Source organism: Scylla paramamosain, chromosome 7 (assembly GCF_035594125.1).
Source record: "Scylla paramamosain isolate STU-SP2022 chromosome 7, ASM3559412v1, whole genome shotgun sequence".
NCBI lineage: Eukaryota > Metazoa > Arthropoda > Malacostraca > Decapoda > Portunidae > Scylla > Scylla paramamosain.
This window is the reverse complement of record NC_087157.1, coordinates 24,972,911-24,988,115: the sequence shown is the minus strand read 5'-3', so window position 1 is coordinate 24,988,115 and position 15,205 is coordinate 24,972,911. Positions and strand designations below refer to the sequence as shown.

At 39.7% G+C, this 15,205-nt stretch overlaps 2 protein-coding genes across 15 annotated transcripts in view; both read right to left on the bottom strand.

Moving 5' to 3' along the window:
* LOC135101786 (uncharacterized) overlaps positions 1-7,741 on the bottom strand; it is a 398,691-nt gene extending 390,950 nt beyond the window's left edge. The window contains exons 1-4 of the mRNA XM_064006081.1: positions 7,655-7,741; positions 6,196-6,264; positions 4,521-4,531; positions 3,247-3,369 (exon numbers count right to left, since the gene is read on the bottom strand). Of these exons, the coding sequence (XP_063862151.1) occupies positions 3,247-3,369; positions 4,521-4,531; positions 6,196-6,264; positions 7,655-7,741 (290 nt within the window). The remainder of the gene's footprint in view (positions 1-3,246; positions 3,370-4,520; positions 4,532-6,195; positions 6,265-7,654) is intronic.
* A 210-nt stretch (positions 7,742-7,951) lies between these two features.
* The window catches only part of LOC135102257 (sialate:O-sulfotransferase 1-like), a 442,011-nt gene continuing 434,757 nt past the window's right edge, over positions 7,952-15,205 (bottom strand). For all 14 annotated transcript variants that reach the window (XM_064007187.1, XM_064007186.1, XM_064007185.1 and 11 more), the window contains 5 exons: positions 13,720-13,856; positions 13,157-13,307; positions 12,775-12,854; positions 12,194-12,347; positions 7,952-8,768 (listed from right to left, as the gene is read on the bottom strand). In XM_064007187.1, coding sequence (XP_063863257.1) covers positions 8,582-8,768; positions 12,194-12,347; positions 12,775-12,854; positions 13,157-13,307; positions 13,720-13,856 — 709 coding nt within the window. In that variant the 3' untranslated portion in view covers positions 7,952-8,581. The remainder of the gene's footprint in view (positions 8,769-12,193; positions 12,348-12,774; positions 12,855-13,156; positions 13,308-13,719; positions 13,857-15,205) is intronic.

The window sequence follows — 15,205 nt, the reverse complement described above, 5'->3', positions numbered from 1 at the left end:
CAGTGCCATCTGTCACCCACACCTGCACGTCGCGTCTCCACCTTCACCAAACGTGCACTGCCACACCAGACATTCATATCATCCCCAGCAAATAACAGGAACCCTGGATCACACGTTTCTCGTCCTTTAAATTGGCTATAATTTTGTCTTATAATCAGTGCAGTGCAGTTAAATCAAGCAGTTTATATAGGAATTAAAGGTAATTTGCCGTTTTAAATCTACCTGCATCCACTTGTAACTCGGACGCACAGCAATATATTATTTAAGATTTAAACGTTTTGGTCTTCGAAATTCACAGCGAAAGACAAAAACTCAAATACTCGTTCATGTTCCGCAACACCAGTTGCATCAACTGTATTGTTTTTTTATTACGACTCGGGCAAGCCGCTACACGTGTGGTCTTGCACCTTCAAATTACTAGGCATTATATGTGCTCAATAAAGCTTGCTGGTGCTGTATGCAAAGAGCGTGTGTGCGTATCATCAAGACTTGCTATTAGTTAGAACACTTATACGCAGCAAATTATACGGTTAGAAATCAAAATAATATTTTCGGGTACAGACCATATTCCTGATACGGCAACACAAAACATTCATATTTTTTTCTTATTTGCATGTAAGAAGAACTCTAGTGAAGGGTAACAAATCTGGAAAAATAACAAGCCCACTGAAGGCGCCAGTCCCTAACGAGAACACTCCGAAAGGAAGTCCAAAGTTACATCTTCCCATTACAGTATCATATGAAATATGCGGAATACAGGCTGCTCTGAAGAACGTCTGGTGTTCTCATATGGTCAACAATCCATGTACCATCCAGACCCATCGTTACTTGACTTCGCTGATCGAACGCGAGCCGGTGCTCTCAGCGTGTTCTACATAGATAACTGTTTATCACAAACGGTATTAAACTAAGCAGTATATGTGACTTCCTTATTCATCTGACAAAAGAATATGTTAAAACAAGTCTTAATGCAGGAGGTTTAGGAAAGTGAGGCTGGCACCTTCATGTAGTCATGATCTTTCCTTTTGAAGTTTCGCTGACAGAAACAATAAGTTAGCAAATTTGTGAGATTACATAATTTATAATGATAAAATAACACCGAATTTGAAGGTTTCCCATGATAAACTTGTAATTGGAAGCGTAACCAAACCAAGTTATCTCAAACTATCTAAGGCATCATAACAAAGCCTTACCTAAACAATTTTATATTCCCTTTAAAACATGGAAAGTAGAATTCGAATCTGAGTTAACATTTACAAGGCATGACGACTGAGTGGTTGTATTACAAGAGCATTCAAACCAAGTCACCTCGTATGTTCGTGGCGTCAATGGGCGACGGTCTCACTTTACATTACAGACACCTGACCTTTACTGCTTGCCATCATAATATGTCTAAACTCCAGCTCGTTCCTTAACTCGAGTGTACAACTAACTTCAAGAAGACAATGTTCCCCTTCCCTTTCCTCTTCCTGCTTTCCTCTTTAACTTTTCATCTTCCTACTCTCCTCTGCTCATATCCTCCTCTTTTCCTCTCCTCCTATTCCTCCCTGCGTAGTTCGGAGGACGATTGAGAAAGTTTGCAAAACTCTTTCACTTTCTTCTCCCCCCTCTGCTCCCCGTCCTCTCTCTCTCTCTCTCTCTCTCTCTCTCTCTCTCTCTCTCTCTCTCTCTCTCTCTCTCTCTCTCTCTCTCTCTCTCTCATGCACACACAGAGACCGTACTAAAAAGTACTAAAAACGTTAGTGTAAGGTGCGTAAGGTTAAGTTAGGTTACATAAGGTGTGCATGTTATATGCTAGAACGTGACCCAGGCTTAAGCAGTGGCGTCTTCATCTGTACTGTAATGAAATTTAGTTCGAACTTGTCTCCTAAGCGACTCACAGCAGCGCCGCTCGGGAAGAATTGCCAATTACAGGACTAGTCCTGCCACTACATTTTGGCGAAGATGAACATTTTCGCGCCTCCTGTTTTCTTCCACACACCAAATAAAGATAAATATAGAGAAAATAAAGAAAATAGAGAAAAAAATATCTTCTGTATCTGTCAACATTCTTTAATGAATGTCTCTATTTCATTATGACGAAAAAATATCAGATAATTCAAGTATCACAGTATAATTACAAGCCACTAACGTCATGCATGACCATTACAACTCCCTGCCTCCTTCCGCTTACCTTCCCCCTCCATACCCTTCCAACTCAAAGGATCCTTCCCCCTACCCATCCCCTCTTTACCTCTCCAACTTCCTGCCTCCCCCTTCCCGACCTCCCTGCCTTCTTCCCCTTTCCGTCCACCCCTCCATACCCTTCCAACTCCGCCTCCTTCCCCCGTTCCAACTCGCTGTTTCATTCCCCCTTTCCGTGCCAGCCTAATACCTCCAGTTGCCAACCACCACCACCACCACCACCACCACCTAATCACTGGCTACAAACAAAGATTTCATTGCATTATTTACTTCCTGACAGCAAATGCAGTGCCCTCTTCGTATGACATAGAACCGCTAAAAAGAGATGTTGCTTAGTGGGACTGCGGCATTACGCTTGAGGCAAACCACGTAAACAGGCTAACCACCCAATCATTGAGTTCTCTTTATCTCTTCATTGGAATTACTTTAAAGTTTCCCCCTATTTCCAAGAGACAACACACACACACACACATCAAGACGAATACGAGAAGCTCCTTACAGAACAACGTCGCGCAGGACAAACTGGTGACTGTAGAGGGGTACGCCTTGCACTAAATTTTGGCAAGGAAAAGAATCATAATCGATCATTTTCTCTCCGCTGACGAGATATCAAGTACGATATTTACCTTCCATATTTGTTTGACCACGTATATACATCGGATCTTTAGTGGATGGCTCCATTTCAGGGATTAAACACAGTATTAGATAATGTAACTACCGCTAGTTGAAGTACTGGCCAGTGACGTCACACTCCCCCTAATACTCCGCCGCTTGCAGCCTCTACTCCCCTATCTGTCCTTCCCATATCCCCCTAGACGTACCACCACACATTCAATTAATAGAAGTAAACACCATTGCAGTATACATTTCGTTGGGGAAGCACTTCACTCACCACACCAGCCTGGCTAATACGATACCCTGCTAAGCGGAACATGGCGACACCAAGCCTGGAACTGATGCTCGGCTATCCACCTTAAGTGTTCATAGCTAATTCCCTCTCCATGAAAATAAAAGATATACCTGAATTACACGTTCATTGTGAATTATCAATGACACACTCACCTCCTCTCAGACGTGGTGGTGGTGGGTGGACTGCAGAAGGAGGCGGAGAAAACGGAAGGTGAGCAGGAAGCCGTGACCAGGCAGGACAGAGCACGCTTACACAACACGGACAAACGGAGGCAACTGACGTGACGTAGGAGGGAGAAGAGCAGAATTGCCAGACGTATAACATATGATAGGAAATATTTACTAGTGAAAAAAAGGGACAATCTAGGGAAAATAAAATAAACATTAAAGAAATTATGAGATATACAGTAAGTGAAACAGACATCCATACGTGCATATACAATGATACACTAATTCTTACTTATACACATGCATTACTTATCATCATCTTATAGTATTATCAATAGTAATAACAATAAATTTAGTAATAATAATAATAATAATAATAATAATAATAATAATAATAAATAGTCACAGGTAAAGAAATATAATATATTAATTTCAGAACGATTATTCAACATTTTATTAAGGGATCGTGACTATAAATGTGTTGTGAGGCGAATGTTTTATCTCATTATTGGAGACAATTCCTGAACTGGTGTTTCGCAACTTTGTACAGGCACGTGTGTGTGTCTGTGTGTGTGTGTGTGTGTGTGTGTGTGTGTTTTCTGGGACTCATTACCTATACACTAATTAAACTTTACCTTAATTGTTGTCGTAAATCAGTTGGTAATCTAACCCCACCATTAACATGAATAAATTTCCCGAAGCTGACCATTAATGGATAATCAAACACTGTGGTTTTAATATTACACATTACCTTTTAATCTATTTTTATGTTTGTTTGTTTTTTTTGTTCATAAATGTCATGGAATAACAGAGCCAAAAATTCCTAAATGACGGAACCCCTCCCCCCACACACAGGTGAGTGACTACCTTTGGGTAATCATCACATTAATATCTAAGACTCTGAAGTTAAATGATAAGTAACAATGTACAAAACAAAGTCTGCTTTACACATACGAACAACCACTGCCTGAGAAAAGTCGAAAAAATACAGAAAACAAGAAAGAAAGACAAGTAGAAAGAAAGAAAGAAAGAGAGAATGTAAGTAAATAAGTCAGTAAGAAGAAAAAAGAAAAAAAATGAAAAATCGTAAAAAAAAATAAGAAAAAACAAAGATCTGTGATTAACGTACTACTTTTAGGTGCTTGCGAGATGTTGTGGCTGTGGTAGGAGGAGGGAAGGCATAGGAGAAAGTGGAGAGAAGGGAGAGAGGGAGAGGGAGGAAGGGGGAAGGAGAAGGGAGAGGCAGAAGCTGCAGGCACTCAATCATCAGCTGGGGCATACGAGACATGAGAAGTGAATTAACCATTACTATGTGTACCCTGCTTCTTACTTTCCTCTTCCTCTTCGTCTTCTTCTTTTCTTCCTCCTCGTCCATCTAATCCATTCTCCATTAGTTTGTTTCAATTAATTTTCTTTTACTTCCATTTCTCTCCTCATTCTCTTCCTTGTCTTTCTCCTCCTCCAATATTCAGTACCTCTTTTTCTTTCTTCATCCTCTTATCCTTTATCTTTAATTTCTTTCCTTCCCTCCCTCCGTTATCTATTGCCTCCACCTCGGCATTCTTTCTTCTATCTTCCTCCTCTCCCTCCACTCTGCTCTTCCTTTTTCTTGTTCACTATTCATTGTCAAAAACAACAAATTCTATTAATAAATTAATTTTGTTAATGTCCTCTTCCTATTCTTCATTCTCCTCCTCCTCCTTCTCCTTCGAGTTATTTCCGATTACCTCCTTCCTCCATTGTCTCCTTCCGTCTTCTTCCTTTAACTTACTGCATTCCTCCATTCCTTTGATCTTATGTTTTCTGCCTTTCTGGGATTTATCACTTGTGTCTGTTTTTTTTCCATCTTGAATTTTCTTATTTCCAGTCCGTGTTTTTCCTCTTTGATTATTAATGTCACTAAGGCAATTTCATTTCAGTGTACAGTATCATATGAATGAATAAAGCATTAACATAACTAATGAATGGTTTTAGCTGCTCCCTCAGTCTTTTTTTTTTTATGTATGAAGGCCACTGCCCAAGGGCAAAAAAAAAAAAAAAAATATATATATATATATATATATATATATATATATATATATATATATATATATATATATATATATATATATATATATATATATATATATATATATATATATATAAAGCCCACTTAATGCCAGGTCCCATAGAGAATTCCAAATAGAAAAAAATCAAATAATGGAAGATAAATGTCTTGAAACCTCCCTTTCAAAGAGTTCAAGTCATAGGAAGATGGAAATACAAAAGCAGATAGGGAGTTCCAGAGTTTACCAGAGAAAGGGACGAATGATAGAGAACTCTAGTTAACTCTTGCATTAGAGACGTGGACAGAATAGGGATGAGAGAAAGAAGAATGTTTTGTGCAGCGTGGCCGTGGAAGAAGGGGAGGCATGCAGTTAGCAAGATCAGAAGAGCAGTTAGCGTAAAAATAGTAGTAGAAGATAGCAAGAGATGCAACATTGTGGCGATGAGAAAGAGGCTGAAGACCGTCAGTTAGAGGAAAGTAGTTGATAAGATGAAAAGATTTTGATTCCATCCTGTCTAAAAGAGCAGTATGAGTGAAACCCACCTCCATCTCCCCCTCACCCTCATTACATGTAAAGCATACTCCATACATGGACGAATAAGGCCCCTGTGCAAAGTTGGGAGCTTCAGAGGGTGAAAAAAAAAAAAAAAATGGCAGAGACGATTCAGAACGATTAACTTCATAGAAGCTGTTTTAGCTAGAGATGAAATGTGAAATTTCCAGTTTAGATTATAAGTAAACGACAGACTGAGAATATTTAGTGTAGAAGAAGGGGACGGTTGAGTGTCATTGAAGAAGAGGGGATAATTATCTGGAGAATTGTGTCGAGTTGATAGATGGGGGAAATGAGTTTTTGAGGCATTGAACAATACTAAGTTTACTCTAACCCAGTCAGAAATTTTTGAAAGATCAGAAGTCAGGCGTTCTGTGGCTTTCTTGCGGGAGCTGTTGACTTCCTGAAGGATTGGAGGTCTACAAAAAGATATGGAAAAGTGCAGGGTGGTATCCTCAGCGTAGGAGTGGATAGGACACAAAGTTTGGTTTTGAAGACCATTGACAAATAAAAAGGAAGAAAGTGGGAGACAGGACAGAAGCCTGAGGAACACTGGTGTTAATAGACTTAGGAGAACAGTGACCGCCTATCACAACAGCAATAGAACGGTCAGAGAGGAATACAGAGACGGATAGAAACCGGAGGAGGGTAGTCTGGAAATCAAAACTTTGTGCCAGACTTTTAGATATGTCTAAGTTTTCACTCGTACACAGTTTTTCCTTCTATCACCAATAACTTTTTAAATACTCTTTTTTTTCTTTTTTCTTAACTCCTAACAATTTTTGTACTCTGAAAGAAAAGACAATTAATTTCTTGTTCTTTTTTTATTTACTTATTTATTTATTTATTTATTTGTATTTATTTATTTATTTATTTATTTATTTTGTCTGTCTCCACGCAAACAATTCTTACAGTACTTTGGAGGTCAGGGAAGGATGCCCATAGTAGGAAAAGACTTAACAATATACTCTAAGTTTGCACTATACACTTCTATTACGTTAGAGTAGATACCGTAACAACAGAAAAAGCTACGTGACAATTCATGCCTTTACTCTGGTGCTAACCCAAAATACAACCACATTATTCCTCCCTTTTATATTTACACCTCAAGTTTGCTTTCTTCCCCGCGACTCCTTTGCGATGATTTCTTAATGCGCATACGTAAATTAAAGACGCTATTCCTGCTCCTTTAAATCTTCCTCCCTTCGACAGCAAACGTTCTCTTCCGCCCAGCTAATTGGCTCGCTTCGTCCGTTCGGGTTGGGAAATTTCCACTCCGCTAATAATCTGGAGACTCCCGAACATATTTTTCCAGAAAGCTTTAAAAATTCTCATTCAAGGTCCCTCTGTAAGGTTTGTGTGTGTGTGTGTGTGTGTGTGTGTGTGTGTGTGTGGCGATGACTGAGTGGATGAGTGAGTGATAATAGATGAGAAATGAGTAAGGACACAGATTATTGATGGTTGATGAGTGAGTGAGGGAGCACTTAAAATAGTAGGAATGGTTTGGTAAGTGGATGAGCATATTGAACAGTGAAAGCGAGTAAGAGAGGTGTGGAATATTGGCAGTAAGTGAGTCAGGGTATGAAGGAGTGTGCAGCTCTCCCTTCACTTACACACCAGACACAGAAGAGACGCGGAGAGAAGAGATCGTGCGTGACTCTGCCTTACCGAGATGCATTACACTACTTGATTAGTACAAAGTGAGCAGCCACTGACATTAAAAAACTGATGTTGCAAATCACAGAAAGGAAAACGGAAAACGAAAAAAAAAAAAAAGCGTCATTTCATCTCACCAAGGACTGTTCATTAAAGATGTGACAAGCCAGAGAAAAACGTACGGCAGTGAATTTCCTGCCACAGATCTTACGGTACTCCGACATTTTGCTCTTCAATATGATTGCAAGAACTCTCATGAACTATAACACGATTAATTTCAGCTTTTGTACTCCAGTGAAAGACAGACATGATAAAATCACGACTTTACCCCGCATTCTGATGAAATACTCAGAGTTGGCTGGATGGTTAAAGACAATGCATTACAAATATATGCAAAGAACAGGTCAGGACGTGCTTCAGTTTGCAAGACAGAGTCAAAGAATTATATTTATTCAGCAGAACAAGATCAGACATTTACTGCGAGTGGGAAGCTACATATTTACATCCTAGCAAGCGAGATTTAACAGAATTCAGACTAAAGATTTATATGTATGAAAGCAAGTGACATAAATGCAAGCTTGAGATGGAGAGTGAGGGCAGAGGAAACAGACGATGAAACGCCGCCATTACCTTCAAACACTCGCGTCCCTTGGAGCAAATGGAAGTGAAGCCTGGAGGAGGGGAGGTAATGCACAGCCACGACATTAAATTTCAGACCAGGAATGTTGCATAGGTTAGTTTGAAGACAAACTAAATACCAGTTATATGCGAGACGATCCGAAGAGCGGAAATGTGTAGCTTCCTCCCTTTATGGAACCCGAGGCTAAGTAAATCACTATTTTTCTTTTAATATGCCCTCTATAGAGAACGTTTATTTATATTACCTACCTTCACAGCCTACAAAATATAAACACTAATTATTACAGAAACTGGTGCAATAAATCACGAGGGCATGACGGCACACTGAAATTAAACCTATCGGAGACTACAACATGTGCATCACCAGCTTGAAGACTATAATACATGACGTGATGGCAGCGCTGACAGGGGATCGAAGCGGGGATTCAGTTGTAGGGCGGAAGAGGCGAGTAACCCGTCAGCTGGAGGGTTCTGTTGACCGCCTTGGTCGCCTCCACAATGCTGATCTTCTCCATGGTGGTGTAAGGATCGAGATTCTTACTGCCTTTCCTTTTGAAGCTTCCCTCTAAATGCGACGCGATACAGGCCATCCTGCCCTCATCCCTGGCCACCCTGGGGACGCATGGGCCGAGTCAGGCACATTTACCAATGCAGTGTAAAAAAAAAAAAAAGAAAAAAAGAAAAAATAAATAAAATAAATAAATAAATAAACAAAATAAAAATGAAAGGAAAATAAATAATAAATTGATAAAAAAGTAAATGAATAAAATAAAATATGTAAATAAATAAATAAATAAACAAGTACCACAAAAAAAAAAATTATAGGAGGATAGCATTGAAATGACATTAACGTATTCATCTGAGGGTTAGGCTAAATTAGGTTAGGTTAGGTTTCCATTGATTCAGTTCAGTGCTACAAGAACAACTGGAGTAATTTATAATTTCTAAAACTAAATACAGAGCACTCCGCAGTTAAATAACACCTCATTATAATCTCGTTCTATATCCCCTTTGTCCAACCTAGGAGAAAAGCAAGTCTTTCTTCGTTGAGTGATGAATAAATGCTTAGTTGTATACGCTAACTCACTCACAGGTTTCTGAGGGACCGGATACTAATGTCGACACTGAGAACGTAAAATGTAACCAAAATGTCACAACTCCTCCCTCCCTTCCTCCCTCCCTCTCCCCCCATCTCTCTCTCTCTCTCTCTCTCTCTCTCTCTCTCTCTCTCTCTCTCTCTCTCTCTCTCTCTCTCTCTCTCTCTCTCTCTCTCTCTCTCTCTCTCTCTCTCTCTCTCTCTCTCTCTCTCTCTCTCTCTAACTCTATCACTATCTTACAAACTGTATGCTAACATGGATGCACGAAAGGTTTCTCTGATTACTCTATGTGACTTGACCAAAACTTTTGACAGTGTGAATTATGAAGTGTTAATCAATAAGTTAGGACGTGCTTCAGTTTGTTTAACATTGTTTAACCTTGTTTAACATTGACTCATTCTGGTTTCATAACTATTTAAGTGACCGAACACAATCAGTACGCAATAAAAATTATATATCTGACAGAACTAATATTAATTAAGGTGTTCCTCAAGGATCTGTACTAGGACCTATTTCATTCATTATTTGTCAATGATTTTTCATACTTCTTCTCTGTCTGTGAATTCATACGATATGCTGACGGCACCCAGTTCATTCGTGCTGGAGATATTAATGATATTCAAGATCTAATCCGTAAAAGTGAACAATGCATTAAGAAGAAAAAAATATATACAGTAAAATCCCTCTCATCCGGCATTCGAGTATCGGGGAGCTTCAAGTATCCGGCACATTTTTCCCCGAGCCTTAAAATCAATAAAAATCAATGTGTACTCATAAAATCAATTAAAATTCCCTCGCGAGGCATACTTTGTCCCCTCGCCACCAGAGCGCACTGCTTCGCGCCACCCGCGGCCCACTGCACTGTGTTTACTCAGTGACTCAGTCCCGCGTGTGCACTGTTTATCGCCTGACGCCTTCATCATGCCTAAAGTTGTAGAAAAGAGGAAGCGTGTTGTGCTTACACTTAACCAGCTGATCAGATCAGCTGCTGATTAAGATCAGCTGATCTTTGTTATGGTAAGATGCGTGAGTGTAGGATGGTGATTGTGGACATAATTTCACTTCTATTCAAGTATCCGGCAATATTCAAGTATCCGGCATATCGGCGGTCCCGTTGATGCCGGATAAGAGGGATTTTACTGTATTTAAATAAAAATGTCTTACTGTTAAATGTCCACAAAACCTAATGTATGCTTATCGGTAGTAGAGGACTTTTGTCACAAATTCCTCCTGGTATACATATTCAAATAGATAATACCAAAATCATACCCTGTAATTCTTTAAAGAATTTAGGCATAACTTTTGACAAGCACTGAACGTTTGAGACACATTAACGTATTAAGTAGGAGGATCTATGCTACTTTACCGTATATCAATAGATTAGACAACTTCAATAAAATTACTAGAATTACTGTGATTGAACCATTGAATCATTATTGGATCGAACATCATTAATTATGGCATAAGTGTATGGGGGGGACCACTAGTGCAGCTCAAAAACACTGTGTTCAAAAGTAACAAAACATTTAGTGGTGCTTCCAAATATGAACATGTCACACCATACCTGAAGGAACTGGGGTGGATAAAGATCAATGAGAAATACCGTTAAGAAGTAGGAGTAATACTTTTCAAGATTATAAATAAGTTATTACCAAACTGGCTCTTCCACTTGTCCACAATAGTGACATGACTGCACGCCTTGTTAACACACGACAACAAAACAACAAATAAAAGTAAAGGCCGGAAGTAATCTTAAAGTTATATTTTGCGCTGGTCAGACCTCATCTAGACTACTCTGTGCATTTCTGGTTCCCAAATTACAGGAAGGATATAGGTCTATCAGAATCAGTACAAAGGATGGAGGGGATGAGAAGCATTCCTTACGAGGCGAGATTGAAGCTGTTAAATTTACATTCTCTAGAGAGACGCAGGTTAAGAGGGGACTTGATAGAAGTCTTTATAAGGGGCATAACAAGGGGGACGTAAGCAAAATTCTTAGGATCAGCAACCAGGACAGAACAAGAAATAATGGGTTTAAGTTTGAAAAATTTAGGTTTAAGAAAGAGATAGGAAGAAACTGGTTCTCAAATAGAGTGGTAGATGAATGGAACGGACTCAGTAATCAAGTTGTTAGTGCCAAGACATTAGTGAGCTTTAAGAGAAGATTAGACGGATTTATGGATGGGGATGATAGGTGGAAATAGGTAGGTATATTTCATACCACGTATAAGCCTGATGACTTCTTGCAGCTTCCCTTATTTCTTATGTTCTTATATGTACCTAAATGTAAGACCTGGTTGGGGACGAAGCCTCTTTTAGTATCTGGCCCCTCGCTCAGAAACTGACTTCCCAGTAACGAAAGAGATGTGGTCTCCTTCTCCTCCTTTAAAATTCGTTTAGCCAGATACTCACTATGTAATCAAATTTGAGTGTAGTTTTTAGGGCGCCTGATTTTATTTTTATGGTAATTTTAATGCTTTAGTTTTTTCTACATACGTTTTTTTAAGTGATACAATCATATTTTACTATAATCTGCCTATGCCATTTTGTCTTGTGTATATTCAGTAACTGCAGTGTTTTGTATTCTTTGTGACAGAAAAACCGTTGTAATAATGGAAATAAAAATTCTCTCTCTCTCTCTCTCTCTCTCTCTCTCTCTCTCTCTCTCTCTCTCTCTCTCTCTCTCTCTCTCTCTCTCTCTCTCTCTCTCTCTCTCTCTCTCTCTCTCATATCCCTTGCACATAAAGAAGACGGAAAGAAATGGAGACACAGGAGAAGTAACACAAAGAAGGGTGGATACAGAGAAATAGAGGACAAAGAAACCACAGGAGGAGGAGGAGGAGGAGGAGGAGGAGGAGGAGAAGGAGATGAAGCAGGTCAAGTAGGAAAAAAAGAACCAAGAAATGCTATTGGTAGTGGTGTTGGCGGTGGTGATAGTACCCGAGGAAGGCGAGGACTTTGGTCAGTTCCTGCATTGGATTCTGCACCAAATGCTCGTAGTGAATCACGTGCAGCGGCGCCTCGATCCGCATTAGTGTTTTGACGGCCAAATTCATCCAGTCCACCAGAGAAGTCTTCACAAATGTATGGAATTCTGCCCATAAGAAAATGACTGATTAGGACATAGGATTGGATACATTTCAAGAAACTGTAAGAAAAGAAAAATCATGGAAAACTAAGAAAACACTCTAGAGGAGCCGGATATACCAAGGATAGCATGCATCGTTAACTAATCACACAAACATAGGTAGCGAATAATTCTTAGGAAAGTGGAAGAAAATCATCAAAACAAAGAATTAAAAAAGTTTAAAGGAACTGGTCTTAGAAGATATTACCTTTAAATCGTTAACTAATAAATGAAAAAGAAGAATTTTAGTTGCATTTACTTTCATGATTCATACAGTATTCCTTTCAACAATTATACATGGAACCGGAGACCAAACAGATCATTCAAATATTCTGTGACCTCGTAGAACTGAAGTAATGAATAAAGTATGTACACAAACACGGATTTAACTTACTGGTTGTATTGAACATCTTTTCTGGAATTTGGTCCACGTGACTCTTAGTCTGCTGGAACTTGAAGAAGGAGATGATGGCGCTGTATGGAAGGAGGATCTAGTGTTAGGTCAGAGAAGGGACTAAGGAAGGTGAAGAAGAGGGAGTGAGGAATGAAATATAGAGGAAATGAGGATGGAAATGTAGGAAATAGAGTGGTAAGAGAGAGAGAGAGAGAGAGAGAGAGAGAGAGAGAGAGAGAGAGAGAGAGAGAGAGAGAGAGAGAGAGAGAGGAGAGAGAGAGACATTGTTTTGGAAGTAGAGGAAACGTGCACGAAAAAAAAAAAAGCTATAATACTGAAATTTTTGTGTCCATTCATTTCTACGTTTTATGAAGAGACTCACTTGGCAGGGTTTCTGATGAGCAGCACGGTGGGGCGGGTCATGTTGGTTTCAGAATTTCCGACGGGATTGGAGTATTGAATACTTAGTATGGGAGATTGGTGCGTCTTCTGCACGAGTGTCTTCCCTCCGTTGTCTCCCTCAGCAAGGAAACCTGACGAAACATTGGAGGAGTTTGAGCAAGATTCCATTTATCGTAATAACTACATTCGAAACTGATGAATCATAATAACAGCCCAGTATAAAAAAAAAATTCAACTTTTGAGGGGATGTTTTCTTAATAACAACATATACTTAATAGTTTTACTATAACAATCTTAATATCAGCTTAGACTCAATGATTCTCAAGGGAAATGTAACTTCCTCCTAATGAAGAAGGGGCCATCTAAGGAAAACTCCTATATTATCTACTTTTACTACTTTACCATAGTGACTAAAAGTGGCGGAATGTCTGAAACAAGCTCTGTCAAAGTATGATTCCAATCCATCAGTTTGTTAATAGACCTATTCCTGAAAAACGAAGTAACATGGCCTCTGAAACTCATATTAGTCACACCGGACCTTACCTTTCTTGACGAGGAGCTCGTCGTAATAGATGGAGCCCGTGAAGATGCCTGAGGCGGCCTCTAGCAGGTAGCGCAGCCAGGTATTGCCGGAGCAAGGGAAGGACAGTAACCACACCTGCGGTACCCCCACTCCGAACCTGATACAGTTGACCTCAGATAGTTAAGTAAAGCTCACTCACCCACAACTCACTGGCGCTTTTAAATTGTTATGTTTATTATGCCAGTGAATCAAAGAAAGAACGAAACAATAAATCACAATAAAGATAAGAAGCAAGGTATATACTATCACTGATCTTGAATATTGGAATAGCACCTGAGAAATTTAGCAAGATTGTTTGATAATGAGACTGAAACAGGAGAGGACAAGACAGTGAAGGTGTGGGGAAACTTGTAACATGTTTCTAGGACTACACAGGATAAACGATGCAAACGTTTCACACCTGCCCACTAATAAGGTATCCACACGTGCTGTACTTTGAATGTGTAGTGAGATGCGTCGAGTCTAATGTAGCGAAATTGAGATACTACAACATTTAAAGTTTCATCAAGATTCTAAAGAGGAAACGAAGCTTGAATGGTTTGCAAGTCATCGTGCGTGAGGGTCAGACATGCCGTGAGATGAGAAAGACCTAGTTTTGCAATATGTGTCGCACGCCCGAGCACTCATAGCCTTCATGGAGTATAAAGGTAATTGGCCTCGATCTAATTTTGGAGACACTGCTGAATTAACGCAATGTGCTCACTCAACTAATACCTCGCGATCCTGCTAAGCCTCTGCTCGTCTCTTCAGGTCATAGTTAAGCGTTTTACAGCCAAAGATCAAGGCAAGGAGCACAGGCGTCTTCTAAATGGGGATATTCGTCACTCTGCGCTCACATTCATTTTGAAAACACGCGCATGCTGAGCCTTTGCATAACACCTCGTGCAGCGTCACTTCTCCAGGCGACTTATTGGGAACTGTTGGAGATCACGTTACTAAATGATCTGATTTCTGTGCGGTGTTTCTTACTTTAGATTTTTTTTTTCTTTTATGCAGGAGAGGCACCGGGCAAGGGCAAAAAAAAAAAAAAAAAAAAAAAAAAACATTGAAATGCCGGTCCCCGCATAAGGTCCAATGCGGTAGTCAAAAATTGAAGGATAAGTGTCTTGAAACCTCCCTCTTGAAGGAGTTCAAGTCAGGAAGGTGGAAATACAGTAGCAGGGAGTTCCAGTGTTTATACCAGAGAAAGGGAGGAATGATTGAGAATACTGGTTAACTCTTGCATTAGAGAGGTGGACAGAATAGGGATGAGAGAAAGAAGAAAGTCTACACTTGTGTACCGAAGCCGCGGGAGGAGTGGAGGCATGCAGTTCGCAAGATCAGAAGAGCAGTTAGCATGAAAATAGCGATAGAAGACAACTATAGATGCAACACCACAGCGATGAGAGAGAGGCTGAAGACAGTCATTTAAAGGAGAGGAGTTGATGAGACCAAAAACTTTGGATT